At 43.5% G+C, this 21,144-nt stretch overlaps 1 protein-coding gene across 12 annotated transcripts in view; it reads right to left on the bottom strand.

Moving 5' to 3' along the window:
- The window catches only part of LOC124124191 (inositol 1,4,5-trisphosphate receptor type 1-like), a 193,875-nt gene that overhangs the window by 79,132 nt on the left and 93,599 nt on the right, over window positions 1–21,144 (bottom strand). For 6 of the 12 annotated variants that reach the window (XM_046487300.2, XM_046487295.2, XM_048396591.1 and 3 more), the window contains exons 12-22: window positions 19,654–19,814; window positions 17,667–17,811; window positions 16,049–16,213; window positions 13,948–14,120; window positions 13,383–13,409; window positions 10,959–11,018; window positions 7,196–7,315; window positions 5,976–6,014; window positions 1,998–2,195; window positions 1,790–1,885; window positions 465–620 (exon numbers count right to left, since the gene is read on the bottom strand). In XM_046487300.2, coding sequence (XP_046343256.1) covers window positions 465–620; window positions 1,790–1,885; window positions 1,998–2,195; window positions 5,976–6,014; window positions 7,196–7,315; window positions 10,959–11,018; window positions 13,383–13,409; window positions 13,948–14,120; window positions 16,049–16,213; window positions 17,667–17,811; window positions 19,654–19,814 — 1,340 coding nt within the window. The remainder of the gene's footprint in view (window positions 1–464; window positions 621–1,789; window positions 1,886–1,997; window positions 2,196–5,975; window positions 6,015–7,195; window positions 7,316–10,958; window positions 11,019–13,382; window positions 13,410–13,947; window positions 14,121–16,048; window positions 16,214–17,666; window positions 17,812–19,653; window positions 19,815–21,144) is intronic. The other 6 variants (XM_048396594.1, XM_048396597.1, XM_048396592.1 and 3 more) reach the window with 6 other exon arrangements.

Below are 21,144 nucleotides of genomic sequence, written 5' to 3'. Positions count from 1 at the left end.
ATAAGTCTGATTGAAGAAAAACTGGAAAGTTAACTTTAATTTTGATGACGGACAACAGGCCACGCCACAAGTTCAGTTGGACCTTCAGTCCTATGTGCTAAAATTACACCAAATTTGGTAACTTTTTAAAACTCCCCTTCCAAAACAACTTTCAAAAGTCAATGCCTGTGAACCACATTAAATTTCTTAGCTTTGCAAACGATTATCAATATTTGATCTACTTTTGTATGGAGATCTGTGAGGATTAATACACAGTTCAGTAGATTTCAGGTCGTTGTCTAACTCGATGCAACATCGCATATTGTCTTGAGCAAGAAGACTTAACCAATCCTGACTCTTTCCTTATAACTGCCCCCATATTTCAGATTTACTCTGGTAAGAAACACCACATAGCGACTGAAAAAAGTACACTATATACATAATAACACTAGGTTTTCCCAACAGCCCAGCTATGTCCGACTTACTCTTCAATGGAGATCTGGGATGGGATCTCCGACCACAGTCGGGCGTACTTGACCGGCTTCACCTGCTCCTGGGGGTCGCGATCCACATGCATGTGAAGCATCAGGCGGCAGAACGAGGCGCGCAGGACAGCGGGGAGGAGCTCGTCAGACATGCATCTGTCAACACAGTGGTCAATACTAAGAACTAAAACCAAGAGGAATGTTTCGGACATGCTGCTTGTTTGTTTTGTCTGTTTGTTGTTTAAGGCCACACTCAGCAATATTTCAGCTATATGACGTCGGTCTGTAAATAATCAAGTCTGGACCAGACAATCCAGTGATTGAAATCATCGCCATCAATCCAAGCTATTGGAACATGATGATGTGCACCAACCAAGTCAGCGAGTCTGACCACCCATCCCGTTAGTTGACTCTTACGACAAGCATGGGTGTCTGAAGACCAATTCTAACTGGGCTCTTCACACATCTGTCACATATCATACAGCGTTTAAAAGTATGAAAACCATAGGGTCCTTGTTATAACCCTTACCTTAAGAATAACTAAATTAGTGGGTTTCTAGTTTCAATGACTATAGCGCCAAACTGCGAGTCCCCTTTACATCCCTTGTAGAAGTGAAAGAGTAGTTATTGATGTATACTGCACTCAGCATTATGTATCATGGTAAGAAGAACTGTGCGTTCCTTCTACCTACGACCCCAATGTGCCTGTGAAGATCCGGGGTAGATTAGGTCTTCAGCAACCCATGCTTGCCGTAAAAGGCGACTATGCTTGTCGTAAAAGGCGACTAACAGGATCAAATGGTCAGGCTCGCTGACTTGGTTGATGCATGTCATCGTATCCCAATTGCGTGAATCGATGTTCATGATGTCAGTCACTGGATTGTCTGGTCCAGACTTGATTATTTACAAAGAGCCCTCATAAAGCTGGAGTACTGCTGAGTGCCGCGTTATACAACAAACAAACAAACAAACAAACAAACAAACAAACAAACAAACAAGTACTACCCCAATGGAGAGGCCAAAGAAGGTACTGAGGGCCTATTCTGCCTTGAATGACTACTGGGCATCCCCTATTCTGCCCTAAAATCAACAGGTACTAAAATGATCACGATAGAGTTCAGTGCCTTACTCCTTTTGTAACTTCCATCCTTTAACATAGACTTATGATAGGCCCTGTATCACTTTATCCACAGTCTGATCCCAAAGTCTTATCAAATTGTCCTAAATATTAAGCTTATCTGTCAGCAATTGGCACAAAATCTATCTAAACTGAAGCCCTATTGTTTTGCTTGACAACAGGTTGAGGAACAAACTACAGCACATACTTGAGGATGAGGTCTACATCCAGTTCCTGAGACAGCTTGTTAATGGCAAGGTACTGACGATCAAGGCACATGTGAGAGAACAGATCCAACTGATGTCTGAAACAAGCAACAACATGGTACAACACATGAAGTAACCAGTATGTTCCAAAAGTAAAACTGAGTTGAACAATGTCTCCACCAAAGCTGTAACAAAAGCTGCCAATCAAACCTGTAGTATTCCAGGATCTCCTTGTCTTCCTTCACCCTGTCTGTGGTTGCCATGGCGAGCTCCCTGATGCCGCGTGATTTGACATCGTTGTCCCACATGAGCACCACCTCGTCGTCCTCCTCCAGGACTACACTGTCCATCAACTGCCCATCCACACCATCGCCCACCAGCTCCACCTCAACCTGCGTCTTCACAATCCTGCAAGGGTGATACAAGGCTATTATCACATGGACAACCTACCACAAAGTTCTCCACAAACCTGTTGGGGTGATATGAGTCTATTATCACATGGACAACCTACCACAAAATTCTCCACAATCTTGCTGGGGGTGATATGAGTCTATTATCACATGGACAACCTACCACAAAGTTCTCCACAATCTTGCTGGGGGTGATATGAGTCTATTATCACATGGACAACCTCCAACAAAGTTCTCCACAAACCTGTTGGGGTGATATGAGTCTATTATCACATGCACAACCTACAACAAAGTTCTCCACAAACCTGCCGGGTTGATATGAGTCTATTATCACATGGACAACCTACCACAAAGTTCTCCACAATCCTGCTGGGGTGATACAAGGCCATTATCACATGGACAACCTACCACAAAGAGCTTCACAATCCTACTGGAGTGATACAGCGCTATTATCACACGCTCAACCTACCACAAAGTTTTCAACAATCCTGCTGGGTCGACAGGAGTCTATTATCAAAGGGACAACCTACCACAAAGTTCTTTGCAATCCTGCTGGGTCGACAGGAGTCTATTATCACATGGACAACCTACCACAAAGTTCTTTGCAATCCTGCTGGGTCGACAGGAGTCTATTATCACAAGTACAACCTACCACAAAGTTCTTTGCAATCCTGCTGGGTCGACAGGAGTCTATTATCACATGGACAACCTACCACAAAGTTCTTTGCAATCCTGCTGGGTCGACAGGAGTCTATTATCACATGGACAACCTACCACAAAGTTCTTTGCAATCCTGCTGGGTCGACAGGAGTCTATTATCACATGGACAACCTACCACAAAGTTCTTTGCAATCCTGCTGGGTCGACAGGAGTCTATTATCACAAGTACAACCTACCACAAAGTTCTTTGCAATCCTGCTGGGTCGACAGGAGTCTATTATCACATGGACAACCTACCACAAAGTTCTTTGCAATCCTGCTGGGTCGACAGGAGTCTATTATCACATGGACAACCTACCACAAAGTTCTTTGCAATCCTGCTGGGTCGACAGGAGTCTATTATCACAAGTACAACCTACCACAAAGTTCTCCACAATCTTGCTGGGTTGATATGAGTCTATTATCACATGGACAACCTACCACAAAGTTCTCCACAATCCTGCTGAGGTGATACAAAGCTATTATCACATGGACAACCTACCACAAAGTTCTCCACAATCCTGCTGAGGTGATACAAAGCTATTATCACATGGACAACCTACCACAAAGTTCTCTACAATCCTGCTGAGGTGATACAATCCTATTATCACATGGATAACCTACCACAAAGTTCTTCACAATCCTGCCGGGTTGATATGAGTCTATTATCAAATGGACAACCTACCACAAAGTTCTTCACAATCCTGCTGGGGTGATACAAGGCCAATCAAATGGACAACCTACCACAAAGTTCTCCATAATCCTGCTGGTGTGATATGAGTCTGTTAGCACATGGACAACCTACCACAAAGATCTTCACAATCCTGCTGGGGTGATATGAGTCTATTATCACATGGACAACCTACCACAAAGATCTTCACAATCCTGCTTGGGTGAGGTTGACGGCTGGATACTACACTTCATAAAGTAATCTGAGAGTGGTGACTATCATCTATAGGAGTCTGTGTATACTAAAGTTGCCTTTTTCCCACACCTGGACCGAGGACATAGCACATGCATAACATGCAAAATGCACATTAACCTTATTTATGAGATTTCAAGGAAAAGGATTGACAAAAAGCTTTTAGTACTGGACCAGATTTATCTCTAATTTTTCTTTGCCATTGTCATATTTCGTATGAGTTGGTGTGCAGTGTTTTTCTGTATTGCCAGAGGTTGCATTTTCAGGTTATTTTGGAGTAATTGGTCACAAGCAAGGGTTGGGTTCTGTTTGTTACAGGTTGGTTGTGATGGTTCACTAGATTGGTCCTGGTCCTGTAAAGGCCTGTGGAGCTGCCTGTGATCCACCTATTATCAGCCTGTCACCAGCTGGCCCCATCTGTCACCCCTACAAAATGCCTATCACCAGCTGGCCCCCTCTGTCACCCCTACAAAATGCCTGTCACCAGCTTGCCCCCTCTATCACCCCTACAAAATGCCTATCACCAGCTTGCCCCCTCTGTCACCCCTACAAAATGCCTATCACCAGCTGGCTCCCTCTGTCACCCCTACAAAATGCCTGTCTCCAGCTGGCCCCCTCTATCACCCCTACAAAATGCCTATCACCAGCTTGCCCCCTCTGTCACCCCTACAAAATGCCTATCACCAGCTTGCCCCCTCTGTCACCCCTACAAAATGCCTATCACCAGCTGGCTCCCTCTGTCACCCCTACAAAATGCCTATCACCAGCTTGCCCCCTCTGTCACCCCTACAAAATGCCTATCACCAGCTGGCCCCCTCTGTCACCCCTACAAAATGTCTGATCAGCTGGCCCCCTCTATCACCCCTACAAAATGTCTGATCAGCTGGCCCCCTCTGTCACCCCTACAAAATGTCTGATCAGCTGGCCCCCTCTGTCACCCCTACAAAATGTCTGTCACCAGCAAACCCCTTCACCAACTGCCTGTGACCCACATTAAGTATGGTAAGACTTCATGAAGCACGAGTCACAACAGAGAAGGGTCTGGAGGAGATGTGTCCCCCGTCTGTGTGGGAGGACCTGGTCCTACACCTCATGCAGCCCCACTACATCAACCTCCTCTAAACGACAGACTGAACATCACTGGTACTGCTTTACAGGGTCCTCTTCCTTTGCCACAATGAATCCTTCTTTAAAAAATTAACCTGATGTGTTTATTTCAAAGTGTCAGCGTATGGATTCAGGGCAGGTTAATTAGCAAATAATGCAAATGTGTGACATTGGGTCCCGTTCCACAAAGCAAGCTTAGCACTACTACTATTGTATGCGAATGCTTAAGTATGGGGGTTACGACCATCTTAGCAGTAAGATGACTTTTGATCAGGGCCATTTGTTAACTTCAACCAGGCCTATAACAGGATGAGTGACTTGTCTGATACTGTAGCATAGTCCAGAATGAATATTGTTTTGCGTCCCATCAGTATATCTTGAAGGTTTCACAGGACATGTTCTTGAGGCCACTAACAAACATTAATGCATAAACTATTCATATGGGCATTTAAATTATGTACGAAACAAGAGATCAGGGAAAATGATTCAAACTGTGAAAGCTGAAGAAAATGTTACATTGCTTCTAGTGTGTCACAAGAATTAGCAGGTTATAGCTTCTGTGAACCCTGACATCAAAGTTGTTTATGGTGACTCCTTGGACTGAGAGAGACTTGGTTACCAGTGAAACTCTATCAGAGGTGGTGTACAATGATATCCCTCTAATAGAAGTTATGTACTATGATATCATATACCTCCTCTGACAAAGTACCAGATGCCGAATAACACTTATGAATGGTTTCCAGAAACTCTGTTGTAAGGTCCCTGAATAATAATTTCCTTCCTCAGACAGAAGTGTGCATGCAGCAAGATTGAGAAAGACAATGTTATCAGACTCCTCTAGTAAGGGCCACAGATGATAAGCAATGTGTTATGCTGTCGCTCCTCAGACAAAGTCATGCATGTGGTATGAGTGTGAGGCGAAGCTTCCAGAAGGCCTACAGTAGCAACAGTGGACTAGAGTCCATGTTTTAAATAGTCCAAGGCCATGCTCTATACCTGAAGAGAGAGAGACAGTTACACCTGAAACCCTGGCATAGGACAACTACTCACTTCTTTGGGATATACCCTGTCAGGGTCCTTGTAGCAAGTCTAGGAAGGGAATAAACATGTAACTGTCAGTACAGATTGAAGAAACACGCATCACCAGCTCAGATGGACTTCTCTCCACGGGTTTCAGTGGGTGTGCCTCAGAGAAGCAAGGTCCCAGCAAAGTCATTTCTCAACAGCTACATCTATCTGTTAGCTCAGGTTACCTTCCACTACACACAGTCAGGCCATTTAGGACAACATAATTGTCGAAACAACATCTTCATCTTGTCTACAGTCCAACTAAAGGGTTCTCTGCTGACAATTTAATTGAAAATTCTCATGTACTGGTTTGTTTGTATCTTGATACAGGCCTGTCAGATGATCTCCTATATGTTGTATCGTGAAACAATACTGTATAAGCTGAGATTTGAATCACTATCTAGCAGACACTTCCCCTGTAGACCAAGATACGGTCATCTTTTGGTCCGTCAAGAAGACTTCATGAAGTCTAAAATCACTGTGAACAAGTGAGTTTGTTGCAACAATATTCCATTCACATCATGGCGTGTCACAAGTTATGTGAGGGAAAAGCCTGAAGAGATGCAGGTCCAAGATGTTTTTCCAATTTTCCACTAGCATGGGTATGGTGCTTACAAAAACTACAAAACCAAAATCTGAACCCATGATAGATATGCAGTCCGCACAATGAAGTGCGGCACCTTAGTTGGATCATCCATGCCCCCTCACCTCTCTGTGACAAAGACAAATGTTATTGATGCCTGAGATGAGATTCCACTTTGGACTTATTCCCATCTAGACACATACTGTTTCTAGCAGCTCTGGGTTGTCAAGGTTACCAGCTATTCTAGTGACAGTCAGTTCACATGCTTTAAGAATATCCTATCCATACATGAAGCAAATCTGAACATATGCATATGTGAAAACAAACAGATAGATGGATCCTATAATTCCCTCCTGTAACCTTTAATTCCCTTCTGTAACCTATAATTCCCTTCTGTAACCTATAATTCCCTTCTGTATCCTATAATTCCCTTCTGTAACCTATAATTCCCTTCTGTAACCTAAAATCCCCTTCTGTAACCTATAATTCCCTTCTGTATCCTATAATTCCCTTCTGTATCCTATAATTCCCTTCTGCATAGCATAATTCCCTGCAGTACTTCCTGCCACATCCCATGACTCTTTGTGGTATTTCATATCCCCTGTTGTTGAGCCAGTACCTGGTTTCGATGAGTATGTCTGCATTCTTCCTGTCCAGCAGACACTTACAGATGAGCTCCTGTGTGACGGGGATGGCCACCTTGTTGCAGACACACAGGTCTGACAGGTAGTCCAAGAACCTGTAACACACACAACCATCACTTATACCACAGCCATCCATGTCATACCACACTGGACATAACCAGCAATACACACTGAACAGGATGTAGGAGAATACTAGGCATGGAATAAATGATGTTCTACACATATCAACACTGATAGTAGGCTTGGTCATTCTTGAGGGTTATAACATATAGATCATGAGGACTCAATAAAAGAATCTTGTTGAAGTGGTTCTGATTGAGAAGAATACAAGGGACATTACACATGAAGTTAATAACAGTGAACACTACCTTATCTTTTGGAAAGCTTTGCAAATGATCTGGCAATGTAGCAATGTCTATCTATAGGGTCAATGCATGCCCATGCTCTGCATGCTATCTGTATTGCACCGGGCATTGTATGAGGTTGGTCTATGCCTGCAGTCTTCTGAAGACAATACATGTCCACATTGGGCTCATATTGGAGACAGAATGAAATCATGCAAGAAGGATTCTGCTCCACATCATCTTCCTTTACATCAATAAACAGGCTATAAACAGTGAGTGAGGGCGTGTGTTGCTATGTCCTATCAACCAGTAAATACCGGAGTCTGGCCGACGCAAATCAGTGTGATAGTATGAGGGTCAGGACTCCTCGGTACCACCCCATCCACAATAGATGGCGTATACACAAAGCATAGGGACCTGTGGACCTGAACATCTGATAGTGCTCCATGATCCTGAAAGTACCCACGGCCACAAGACAGATTATGAAATCCTTCATTGAATCTAAAATGTTAACTCAACGTCCTTCATATGCCACATTGTTTGATGGTTTGATAAAATGTGCAATTAAACATTATATACAAGATAAATTAATATTGAAACATTAGGAATCTGAAACTAGAGAGGAATCAAACATGTTTAACAATACAAACCCTTCAAATCCCAATAAATAAAAGCGTACAAAGAGTTGATACACAGTGGAACTTCGTTCTACGAGACATCTCAGACGCATGCAAGTATGCCCATATACATATATATACTCACCAACAAAAGAAACGCAAATACCATACATGTTAGTTCATATATGAAGAATTACACATATTTAAGAGATATTAGATTGGGTTGATGCATGTACTGTTATCTTGTGTGAACCGATGCTCCTGAACACATCACAGGTGACGTCGTGGATCCATGACTCAAGATGCACCATTTGTCTCGTGCAGGTCTAGCCAATTAAGTTTATATATCACGTGCAGCATATTGTGAAGAGAATAAAGGCAGTCTGTGGTAACTCTTGACTGATAGTTAGCTTTGTCATTAAGTGGTACACATTGGAAACATCTCTTCTTAACTTACATACTTCTCTATGTTTCTATGGTTTGTGTTTCTTTTGGTGGTGAGTATCAAATGAAAGACGTATGGGATGTACCGGTAATTGTCTCGAAGTTGGGTTGAAACATCAGAAATGTATTTGCAGAACTTCTATATCTCATATATAAGTGAAGCTACTCACTTGACAACTATATATAAATAGTTTACTAAATATTTAAAATTTTCATTTCACAATACCTGGCAAGAAACTGAATGAACACATCACACAGACTGAGTCATGGACGGGTTTCGGTACATCAATCATTTTACGTTATTTAAACATCCTGGTACCTTCATGTTCAAGCCAACAAGGCTCGACTGTGTAGAATTACACCAATCCCTTATGAATTATTCACAGCATTTAAAAAACATGGTCAATGAAATCTGGACATAAACATCTAAGAAAGTGTGAGTGTATTGGAACAAAATATAAAATATACAAAGCATGTAGGACAGCGATATGCTGTAAAGTGCCTAGCAGTAAACCAAATAGTGAAGTTTACCCAGACTCCCAAACAAAGACATGGAACAGTGCAACAACAATGTCCAGTTAGCTATCACCCGTATTAGTCCACCTACACGTGTTATTGGTGGTGTTCCACATACTACAGGCCTTGAGGCATTAGTTGGTTCACACCTATATGTAGCTTGCAAGTTAGATGGTTTAGCACATAAATATACGCTATATGCGAGCTTGCGGGACAGGCTGATTAAATACTGTAAGCTGACAATAGAGACAAGCATTCATTGCGAAATTGTTTAAATACAAACTTTAGCCGAATTGTTTCATAAAGACAATTGAAATATAATTATGAATGGTTAATAGACTGAGTTAGTACACAAAGTGCAGGCTTCAAACGTGATGTGTAGATAGCTGAGACACGTTATCTTTACCATCAACATGCTAGTGTCTCCATCTACAATTTCATAAAATGGGGGTGGAAATGTAAAAAGGTTTGATCTAGGTCATGCCTAAAGCACTGCAATGTCTATCCTGGAATGGAGTCCTACACAAAAACAGAACAAAAAAGACTGAGGTAACTGTGGCTGCCGTTTCACTACATCGCGGAAGTAGAATGAACCAATCACCAAGCAAGACAGTTGTACTATTTTCCTGAAAACTCCAATTTGTTGAGCTGATCTTCTGTAAGACATATGACGCAGAGGCATGACTAAAGGGAGGCTACTCAAAATTGTCTTCCTCATGCAGACCACTAAACCGGTCATGGACCAGGAGAAGACTGACCAGGAGAGATCAGCAGTTGTCTATTACAGGAACAAGCATGAAACTGCTCTGAAGTAGAACATATCAAAAGGCATTTTCTTTATAAAAATTTCAAAATACTATTTCAAAAAAATACTCCAATACATGCAAGAAGGCTTCCACATCATATTTCAGGTTGATTTATCTTTGGAACAATATACAGATCGAACCCCAGGTCTATTCATTACTAGAGACATATACATACATACTGCAATATCTGAATATAAAGCACGGTACCATAGCCTCTAGTGGAAGGATCGGATGGAACAAGCACCAGGCATGAAGGTGGAGACATTCCATGGAGGCAGGACTTGCTGCAACTACTTCATCTTGTCACGAAGTTGACTACCACAACACTGACAATATTTAACATGGGCAGCGGAATATGACTAACAGCGAGGTCAATAAGGGAATGATGGTTGTATGTGTGGAATCAGGGACTATCAAATTCCACATTCTACCATGAATTTGAAAACTACTCAATTCTGATTGGTCAATCAGAGGTTGTCAAATCACGATAAACCACCTCTGATGGAAACAGCCGATTTGATGGCTGTATCACCACGGAAGCTAATATTCATAGAATAGTACTTTTTCAGTTGTTGTTGGCATATTTAAATAATTATATCTTCAATTATAGATTACAAAATTCAAAGTTGTGGTTACATCAAATTCAACAACAGTGCCAAGGATATTCACCTATGGTCATACCATCAAATTCTCTGAATTCCATATTCAGGATCAAATTAGAATTTTTTTCCGGGGTCCAAACTTTTACCAACAGTGACAGTGGTACCATAAACTTATGTACTGGTATCATTGGCTGACAAGATGAAACAAAATTTTAGTCAAAAATAATTGCACAAGTCCTGAATCCATATTCCCTGTAGATTCCTATCCATCAACCACAACACGGTACTGAAAGGGCAGCCAACACAGAGGTCTGAATAGGTAGAAACTGGGTGCCGACAGTCCAACTGACTGGTGCATGATGCATCTACTTGTGAGGGTGGGGCAGTGGGCGGGGACATCGTGACAGACCTGTGGGCGGGCGCCTGGGTTCGGCCCTGTTTCATCTCCTCGTGGCCAAACTTGTCCAATCTGTGCCGCGACAGAGGGTAGTGTTAATGCATTCATGCACATACAATCCAAACTTCCTTACACAGGAATATTATTATGGAAAAAGCTAGAATTCAGAGAAGTGCCATGTGAAAGTAGTTGGTAGGTAAGCAGTGGGTTTGATTGCATGGTAAAACTCAGTGATGTTTTCAAATTCTGTGCTTGTTTGGGATGGGCAGTGGAACAAGGGGAAGTCATGCTCCTTCAATAGATATTAGTCAAAAAAAATTATTCCATATTCCTGATTGTTTAAACCCGTCCGCTGAAACAACTAAATGTAATCTTGAAAAAAAATTTAAATCTTAAAATATTTGTCTGTTAATAAAAATTGTAATGTCAATTTAATATGTGAAGTAGCCTTATAAATAACTATATGCTAGGTTGCAGTTTAACACAGGAATAAGATCCTGAGAATTGCCTTTCCTTAACTTACCAGAACTAGCCTTCAACCACTACAGGCACCATGTAGTACCATGTACTGCTCTAAAGCACAACATATTCCCATTGCAAGCACAGTCATGGGAGGAAGGCAAGTTTTATTTTTGCAGTGAATTAACAGAGAACACTAAGCTCTCTATTTCTGTGAGACAAGCTTGTTGCAAAGCGTAACATCAATGCTCAACACTTAGGTTTCTACATTTGTTGTGTCGTATTAACCATTAAGTGATGCATGTCTCAGGCTGATGTGGTTTATTGATACTGTTTACACACAACTGTTCACACTACTCTATCACTGTTTCTGTATTACACTATGACAAAACCATTTACTGTCATTTTTAATCACGGTGCTCACGTGATTTGATGTAGTTCACGAGGTAAGACCTGTTTTATTCTAATATTGATCTTGACTGGGTGCCGCCAGTTTGTTTGAAGCAAATGCAAGTGATATGAGAGATGGAATCTGATTGGTCAATAGAAGGGACATAGAAGGTATGTTACTCATATTAGCCACTGGTGGCGCTACGATCAGCCTGGAAATTCCAGCCTTGTTCGGCAAGGATGGAAACTGGACTATATCACAACATAGTCAGCAATATCAAAGCTACAGTTGTTTGTAGTCAGAAATGTTCCAGCTATATCACAACATAGCCAGCAATATCAAAGCTACAGTTGTTTGTAGTCAGCAATATTCCAGCTATATCACAACATAGCCAGCAATATCAAAGCTACAGTTGTTTGTAGTCAGCAATATTCCAGCTATATCACAAAACATAGTTAGCAATATCAAAGCTACAGTTGTTTGTAGTCAGAAATATTCCAGGTGTATCACAACATAGCCAGCAATATCAAAGCTACAGCTGTTTGTAGTCACCAATATTCCAGATGTATCACAACATAGTCAGCAACATCAAAGCTACAGCTGTTTGTAGTCAGCAATATTCCAGCTATATCACAACATAGTCAGCAATATGAAAGCAGCTTAAAGCAATATTCAAGTTTTTCTCAGCAGTCCATCAAGCACTGCTCAAAGCGTGTGTGTTTTGCCACACTTAACAATATCACAGCCAAATGACGTCAATACGTAAATATTTGAGTCTGGACCAGACAATCCAGTGATTGATATTATGAGCAATGATCCACGCAGCTGGAGCATGACGACACGACACCAACTGACCACCTGTTCCACTAAGGTGCCTCTTACATCCAGCATAAATTGCTGGGGATCAACTCTAACCTGCCATCCCAGCTTTCCAATTTAGGGACACATTCTGGGACACATTCTACCCTGGGTCCCCAGGGGAGTCATCATATCCTCTCTGGTGGTCACCATCGCCTGGTCACTCATCCAGGTGCGACCCGTCCAGGTGCGACCTATCCAGATGCGACCCGTCCAGGCGCAACCCATCCAGGTGCGACCTGTCCAGTTGTGACACATATAGATGCCACCCGTCCAGGTGTCCAGGCGCAACCCATTCAGGTGCGACCCATTCAGGTGTGACCCATTCAGGTGCGACCTGTCCAGGCGCAACCCATTCAGGTGCGACCCATTCAGGTGCGACCCGTCCAGGCGCAACCCATTCAGGTGCGACCCATTCAGGTGCGACCCATCCAGGTGTGACCCATCCAGGGCCTCATTCTCAGAGTGTCCAACCAAACCCCATTCATACATCATCACAAGTGTTCTAATCAATTCAACAATCAAATATATGTGTTACCTGAAACTGCCTAAAATAAGTATAAGGAAGTATTAGAATATATATATATATATATATATATATATATATATATATATATATATATATATATATATACACACAGTTGTAATCTGATTAATAAGAACTGTCAGTATTAGAGGGTTTAGGGTTTTGGAGAGGGTTCACCCGCAGGTCACACATTGCGCTTTACCTGTAGTTAAGTTTCAACTCAGCATCACTGAAAACAGCAGTTCGTTAGTCAAGGTAGGTTATATAGTCAGATTAGGTAAAGCCACTGAAGTTGGCATTGATTGTGCAATTTGGTAAATGTAGAAAGTTATTTTGTTATAAGAGTAAGTTTCCAGTAGGAACTGGTTTCATGTTCTGGCAAGTATTAGTTTCCTGACTGCTGATGTTCTGACATCTAACATCTCTTGATAGGGTTGCCAGGCAATGTGTTTCTATAGTTACTAGCATCATATGCCTTTAAGAAGAATTCTTTCTATACATCAAGTTGTTGATGAATTATGAGAACCTTAGAATATAATTATCATACAAAAGTAAGCATGACATGGGAAAATCTCACACAAATATAATTACATTTCTATCAATTCAAGAAATTTGAATTCACTTTAATTTCCAGTACAGCTGACAAGTGATAAAAGACCTACGTAGAAATAAGAAAAGGTCCAATTTATCTGAATAGCCTAAAAATAGCCTGCCAAATTGAACACAAACTGTCCACTCATCGCAACGCGGCTGGAGAACTGTCTCACCTTGGCTCCTTTTTCTTGCGCACAAGACTGACAAATGTCTCGATTTCTGATGCTGTGATGTGTTTCTCAAGCAACTTCCTGTTGTTGTGCAGTAGTGCTGTGATCGTTTCCTCTGCCAGAACATCGTACCCGATCTGCTTCTGCATGAATGGCAACTTTGTGGCAATGTACTCCTGCAATCACAAACAGTCTGGATGTACTGAACCTGATCCTGCAATCACAAACAGTCTGGATGTACTGAACCTGATCCTGCAAACACAAACAGTCTGGATGTACTGAACCTGATCCTGCAAACACAAACAGTCTGGATGTACTGAACCTGATCCTGCAAACACAAACAGTCTGGATGTACTGAACCTGATCCTGCAAACACAAACAGTCTGGATGTACTGAACCTGATCCTGCAAACACAAACAGTTGGGATGTACAGAACCTGATCCTGCAAACACAAACAGTTGGGATGTACTGAACCTGATCCTGCAAACACAAACAGTCTGGATGTACTGAACCTGATCCTGCAAACACAAACAGTCGGGATGTACTGAACCTGATCCTGCAAACACAAACAGTCTGGATGTACTGAACCTGATCCTGCAAACACAAACAGTCTGGATGTACTGAACCTGATCCTGCAAACACAAACAGTCGGGATGTACTGAACCTGATCCTGCAAACACAAACAGTCTGGATGTACTGAACCTGATCCTGCAAACACAAACAGTCTGGATGTACTGAACCTGATCCTGCAAACACAAACAGTCTGGATGTACTGAACCTGATCCTGCAAACACAAACAGTCTGGATGTACTGAACCTGATCCTGCAAACACACAGTCTGTGTAGGAGTTATCCCCCCTGCAGCCTGTGTGGAAGTTATCCCCTTGTAGCCTGTGTAGGAGTTATCTCTCTGTAGCCTGTGTAGGAGTTATCCCCCTTGTAGCCTGTGTAGGAGTTACCCCCCCCCACACCCCTGGTAGCCTGTGTAGGAGTTATCCCCCTGTAGCCTGTGTAGGAGTTATCCCCCCCACACCCCTGGTAGCCTGTGTAGGAGTTATCCCCCTTGTAGCCTGTGTAGGAGTTATCCCCCTGTAGCTTGTATAGGAGTTATCCCCCTGTAGCTTGTGTAGGAGTTATCTCTCTGTAACCTGTGTAGGAGTCATCCCCCCTGTAGCTTGTATAGGAGTTATCCCCCTGTAGCTTGTGTAGGAGTTATCCCCCTTGTAGCCTGTGTAGGAGTTACCCCCCCCCACACCCCTGGTAGCCTGTGTAGGAGTTATCCCCCTGTAGCCTGTGTAGGAGTTATCCCCCCCACACCCCTGGTAGCCTGTGTAGGAGTTATCCCCCTTGTAGCCTGTGTAGGAGTTATCCCCCTGTAGCTTGTATAGGAGTTATCCCCCTGTAGCTTGTGTAGGAGTTATCTCTCTGTAACCTGTGTAGGAGTCATCCCCCCTGTAGCTTGTGTAGGAGTTATCCTCCCTGTAGCCTGTGTAGGAGTCATCCCCCCTGTAGCTTGTGTAGGAGTTATCCTCCCTGTAGCCTGTGTAGGAATTATCCCCCCTGTAGCTTGTGTAGGAGTTATCTCCCTGTAGCCTGTGTAGGAGTCATCCCCCCTGTAGCTTGTGTAGGAGTTATCCTCCCTGTAGCCTGTGTAGGAGTCATCCCCCCTGTAGCTTGTGTAGGAGTTATCCTCCCTGTAGCCTGTGTAGGAATTATCCCCCCTGTAGCTTGTGCATGAGTTATCCCACCTGCAGCCTGTGTGGAAGTTACCCCCCCTGCAGCCTGTGTAGAAGTTATCCCCCTGCAGCCTGTGTAGAGGTTATCCCCCTGCAGCCTGTGTAGAAGTTATCCCCCTGTAGCCTGTGTAGAAGTTATCCCCCTTGCAGCCTGTGTAGGAGTTATCCCCCTGTAGCCTGTGTAGAAGTTATCCCCCTGTAGCCTGTGTAGAAGTTATCCCCCTGTAGCCTGTGTAGAAGTTATCCCCCTGCAGCCTGTGTAGAAGTTATCCCCCTTGCAGCCTGTGTAGAAGTTATCCCCCTTGCAGCCTGTGTAGAAGTTATCCCCCTTGCAGCCTGTGTAGAAGTTATCCCCCTTGCAGCCTGTACCTGGTTCTTCCTGTAGTTTTGCTGGGACAATTTCAGCATGCGGTAACACAGGCGGCAGATATGGCGGAAGGGGGCGTGACGCTGGTCCGCCAGCTCCTCCATCTTCAAGAAGGGGCCCTCGCCATCACCATGATCAACAAACGGGGCTTGCAGGATCTTGAAGATCTGAATGATAACGGGATATTTCAGGTTGACATCCAAACGGTTACAGAAAAAAATGGATTCTTTGGGCAAAACAGTTTGACATGATAGGTAGTTAAATCAGTCTAATGGTCATAAAAACAATACAAGCATCATAAGCATGTTCCTCCCTTTCTTTAAACACAATGGTTAATGGACTAATAATGCACTTGGCCAAAACTAGCACCACTGGTCCAGGCATATTCCGATCATAAGCACCACTGAGGATGAGCTTGGTCTGTTGTCTATTTTTTACTTTTAGCAAGTTAGCAGGTTCAACCCACTGGGCTAACAACCCAATGATGAGATGCCTCTAGCATCTTGGAATCTACGTCACCTGCTTGAGGATGTTCTAGCTACCCCCAACACTGGACCCCTCTACCACTGTCACCTGTTTGAGGATGTTCTAGCTACCCACGCACCCAGGACCCCTCTACCACTGTCACCTGTTTGAGGATGTTCTAGCTACCCACGCACCCAGGACCCCTCTACCACCGTCACCTGTTTGAGGATGTTCTAGCTACCCACGCACCCAGGACCCCTCTACCACCGTCACCTGTTTGAGGATGTTCTAGCTACCCACGCACCCAGGACCCCTCTACCACTATCACCTGTTTGAGGATGTTCTAGCTACCCACGCACCCAGGACCCCTCTACCACCGTCACCTGCTTGAGGATGTTCTAGCTACCCACGCACCCAGGACCCCTCTACCACCGTCACCTGCTTGAGGATGTTCTAGCTACCCACGCACCCAGGACCCCTCTACCACCGTCACCTGCTTGAGGATGTTCTAGCTACCCACGCACCCAGGACCCCTCTACCACCGTCACCTGCTTGAGGATGTTCTAGCTACCCACGCACCCAGGACTCTCTACCACCGTCACCTGCTTGAGGATGTTCTAGCTACCCACGCACCCAGGACCCCTCTACCACCGTCACCTGTTTGAGGATGTTCTAGCTACCCACGCACCCAGGACCCCTCTACCACCGTCACCTGCTTGAGGATGTTCTAGCTACCCACGCACCCAGGACTCTCTACCACCGTCACCTGCTTGAGGATGTTCTAGCTACCCACGCACCCAGGACCCCTCTACCACCGTCACCTGCTTGAGGATGTTCTAGCTACCCACGCACCCAGGACCCCTCTACCACCGTCACCTGCTTGAGGATGTTCTAGCTACCCACGCACCCAGGACCCCTCTACCACCGTCACCTGCTTGAGGATGTTCTAGCTACCCACGCACCCAGGACTCTCTACCACCGTCACCTGCTTGAGGATGTTCTAGCTACCCACGCACCCAGGACCCCTCTACCACCGTCACCTGTTTGAGGATGTTCTCGCTACCCACGCACCCAGGACTCTCTACCACCGTCACCTGCTTGAGGATGTTCTAGCTACCCATGCCCCCAGGACTCCAGACCACCCTTGTACTTCACCTGTTTGAGAATGTTCTGTTCCCGGAGCAGCTTCTGTCTCTCCCGGTCCTCCTTGCTGGCCTCCAGCTCCAGAGGATCCATCGTGGAGCCGATCTCCTCCAGCGCCAGGAAGAAGATAAGATCAGAGAGCAGCTGGGTCACAAACCTGCAACACAACCAATTCCTGTAGACCTCAATCACCATGCCAACGCAACCAGTTCCTGTAGACCTCAATCACCATGCCAACACAACCAGTTCCTATAGACCTCAATCACCATGCAAACACAACCAGTTCCTGTAGACCTCAATTACCATGGCAACAGAACTAATTTCTGTAGACCTCAATCACCATACCAACAGAACTAATTCCTGTAGACCTCAATCACTATGGCAACACAACCAGTTCCTGTAGACCTCAAACACAATGCCAACACAACTCGTTCCTGTAGACCTCAATCACCATGTCAACATAACTCGTTCCTGTAGACCTCAATCACCATGCCAACACAACTCGTTCCTGTACACCTCAATCACCATGCCAACAGAACCAGTTCCTGTAGACCTCAATCACCATGGCAACAGAACTAATTTCTGTAGACCTCAATCACCATGCCAACAGAACTAATTCCTGTAGACCTCAATCACCATGCCAGCACAACTCGTTCCTGTTGACCTCATTCACCATGCCAACAGAACTAATACAGTGGTCCCTCGCTACAACGCTACCAATGGGGTCCAAATAATTGGTGGGCATTATAGACGATGAGCCGATTAACTGAGGCGGAGGCGGGGGAGAGCGCTCGGCCAATCTCACGATCTTCACCTTGTCTCGCACATTGCAATGATACAAGTTGTTTACCCTTCAAAGTGTAAAAATATATATCCATTATGTTTTCGCCATTTGTTATTATTTACAAGCCTTAACTGTCACATTCAATGTGAAAGTAGTCTACTTACATGAAAATATCGATCGATAATGGTAGTAACAGACGCTATGAGTGAAGAGCCAATCACAATTCATTACACAGAGTACAGAGTGTAACAGTGGCATTGATTGGTCATGTTGCTTAAAATACGGAAAACGAGAGTTTTGACCAGCACTAGAATGTATTCACGTGCGCATTCATACACATTAATACAAATATAGATACACATTCAAGCCAGATTAATTGATTTGATACGGTTACTTGATCCGAATCAAAAGGAATGACCGTCGTGTTGTGACAGCAACTACATGTGAGTTAACAGTGTCGCCTCAAATTGGATTGCCCACTGATTAAGGATATGAACTTCGCTTGTGGTTCTCTTTTATTGCATGCATGTGCTTCTAAGATCAAAGGATGTATAGTGTGAAAAGTTAGCTAGTAGAACAATTGTATTTCCGGGACTTGCCGCGGTTTTAAAACAGATTATTAGAACTCTATTCAACAATAAACAGTTGATTATGCAATGAGAAGCGTTATGTGCAAATGAACAACGAACAAGAATACAATCATGTCTGTGTAAAACTCTCAGTATTAAAAGTGTACATACATTTTGAGAGCCATGCGTTACCGCGCGTAGTAACCGAGGTAGCGCTTATCACCATGCCAACAGAACTAATTCCTGTAGATCATATTCCCCTTAGCAACATGACAAGCCCCTACTGGCCTCAAATACCATGGCAACATGACATGCTCTGGTACACCTATATCTGTAGGTAAACAGATACACTACAAAACAAAACAAAACTAATCCTATATATGCTCATGTCATATATGGCTGAAATAATGCCGATGTGACGTTAAATTTTAACTCACTCACTCTGAATGTTATTCCACATGGGACAGTGAAGAATAATTACAAGTATTGAATTTGATAGCATTTTATACAGCAAATCAGAAAATGCAAGTTCCTCATAAAGTAATTTAGCATGAATAATTCCATCATGAGTTCTCCATCTTCTGAAAGAGTTTCTTGTTCATCTACAACAACTGATCCTGTCCTCCTTCATTCCTCCCTCTCTTACCTTCTCTCGTTCTGTGTTATAGCACCTTTCTCCAACTTGTTCGCAATGTCAGCCAGGACTTGACTGGCATCGTTGGCGAAGTCCAGGTCTCGCACCTCCTGTGGCGACACTGGGACGATGGCAAACGCTTCTTTGTCCTCCTTGATCTTGGCACACCCAACCTGGCGGACACAGATAGAAGCAGGATGGTTACCAGGGTTACCCTTCAAAAAGGGAGTAGAGAAATACTGTGGCATGTTGAATACTTATTGGTTTAATATTGTGAAACTATCAAGTATGCTTGCAGAGCTACTTGTTTGGTTCTTCACTTATGCCCAATTGTGTTCAATAATGTTCAATAAAGTTAAATAACATTCAATAATGTTCGATAATGTTCAGGTATGTTCAGCAATGTTCACTATTGTTCACTAATGTCTGTCCCTATACAAGAGTAGTAATTGGGATTGGGAACATTATATTTCTATGTCAGGTACACACAAATATGAGCAGAGTCAAAATCAAGCTGGTCTTTGTGTGTGCGCAGCTTCAAGAAAGTGTACCTATTAGTTTCAGAGCTATGGTCCGGACAAACACACCACTATGAACAACAGAGTCAAAAGTCAAACTTGTTGCCATGGAAACAGGAAAAAAATAATTTTAATAATATTCCTAAATAGCAAAAGGCACCACTTCAGCCCTTTATTAATACATGTACCAAGTTTGGATGAAAAAATGTTGAATAGTTTTTTAGTTCTGCTCCAGAAACAACACCTACCTCTGTTTCATCTAAAAAGGAAAAAATCAAAGTTTGAAAAATTCTTAAATAGCAAAAGGCACCACTTCAGCCCTTGGTTAATACATGCATCAGGTTTGGATGAAAAGTCTTCCACAGTTTTCAAGTTGTGCCCTGGAAACGACACCTACCCCCCATTTTGAGACAAAGTCTAAATTGTTTCCATGGAATTCGAGAAAAATATAAATGAGATAAACTCCGGAAATTAAATGATTACGACGGATAGACAGGCGAGGTGTTGACTATATCCCCCAGCATTTTATGCCTGGGGGGGGGTAAAAAGCTGTCAGTCATTTTCCTGCAGACAAAAGTCTCTTCTGCATTTAATATAAACACATTTGAACTGATTTAAAAAAGTATCTTTGTGGTTTAAAGCTACACTCAGATAATCCAATAATTGATATTATGAGCAATGATCCACGCCATCAGGGTACTATGACATTCTATCAACCAAGTCACGGAGCCTGGCCACCCAATCCATTATGTGGTCTCTCACAGCCAGCATTGGTTGTTGGGGATCAAAGCTACCCCGGAATCCCCAAGGGGTCGCCTCTCACAGCCAGTATTGGTTGCTGGGGACCAAAGCTACCCCGGAATCCCCACGGGGTCGCCTCTCACAGCCAGCATTGGTTGCGGGGGAGATATTCAAACCCCAAGGTCATCATGGGGGTGATGATGCAGTGGATCCAGTAATTGTGCAGCATAAGCACGGCTGGGTG

The sequence above is a fragment of the Haliotis rufescens genome, unplaced genomic scaffold (genome assembly GCF_023055435.1).
Source record: "Haliotis rufescens isolate VD_foot unplaced genomic scaffold, xgHalRufe1.0.p SCAF_157, whole genome shotgun sequence".
Taxonomy (NCBI): Eukaryota; Metazoa; Mollusca; class Gastropoda; order Lepetellida; family Haliotidae; genus Haliotis; species Haliotis rufescens.
This window is presented reverse-complemented; position numbering and strand designations above follow the sequence as displayed.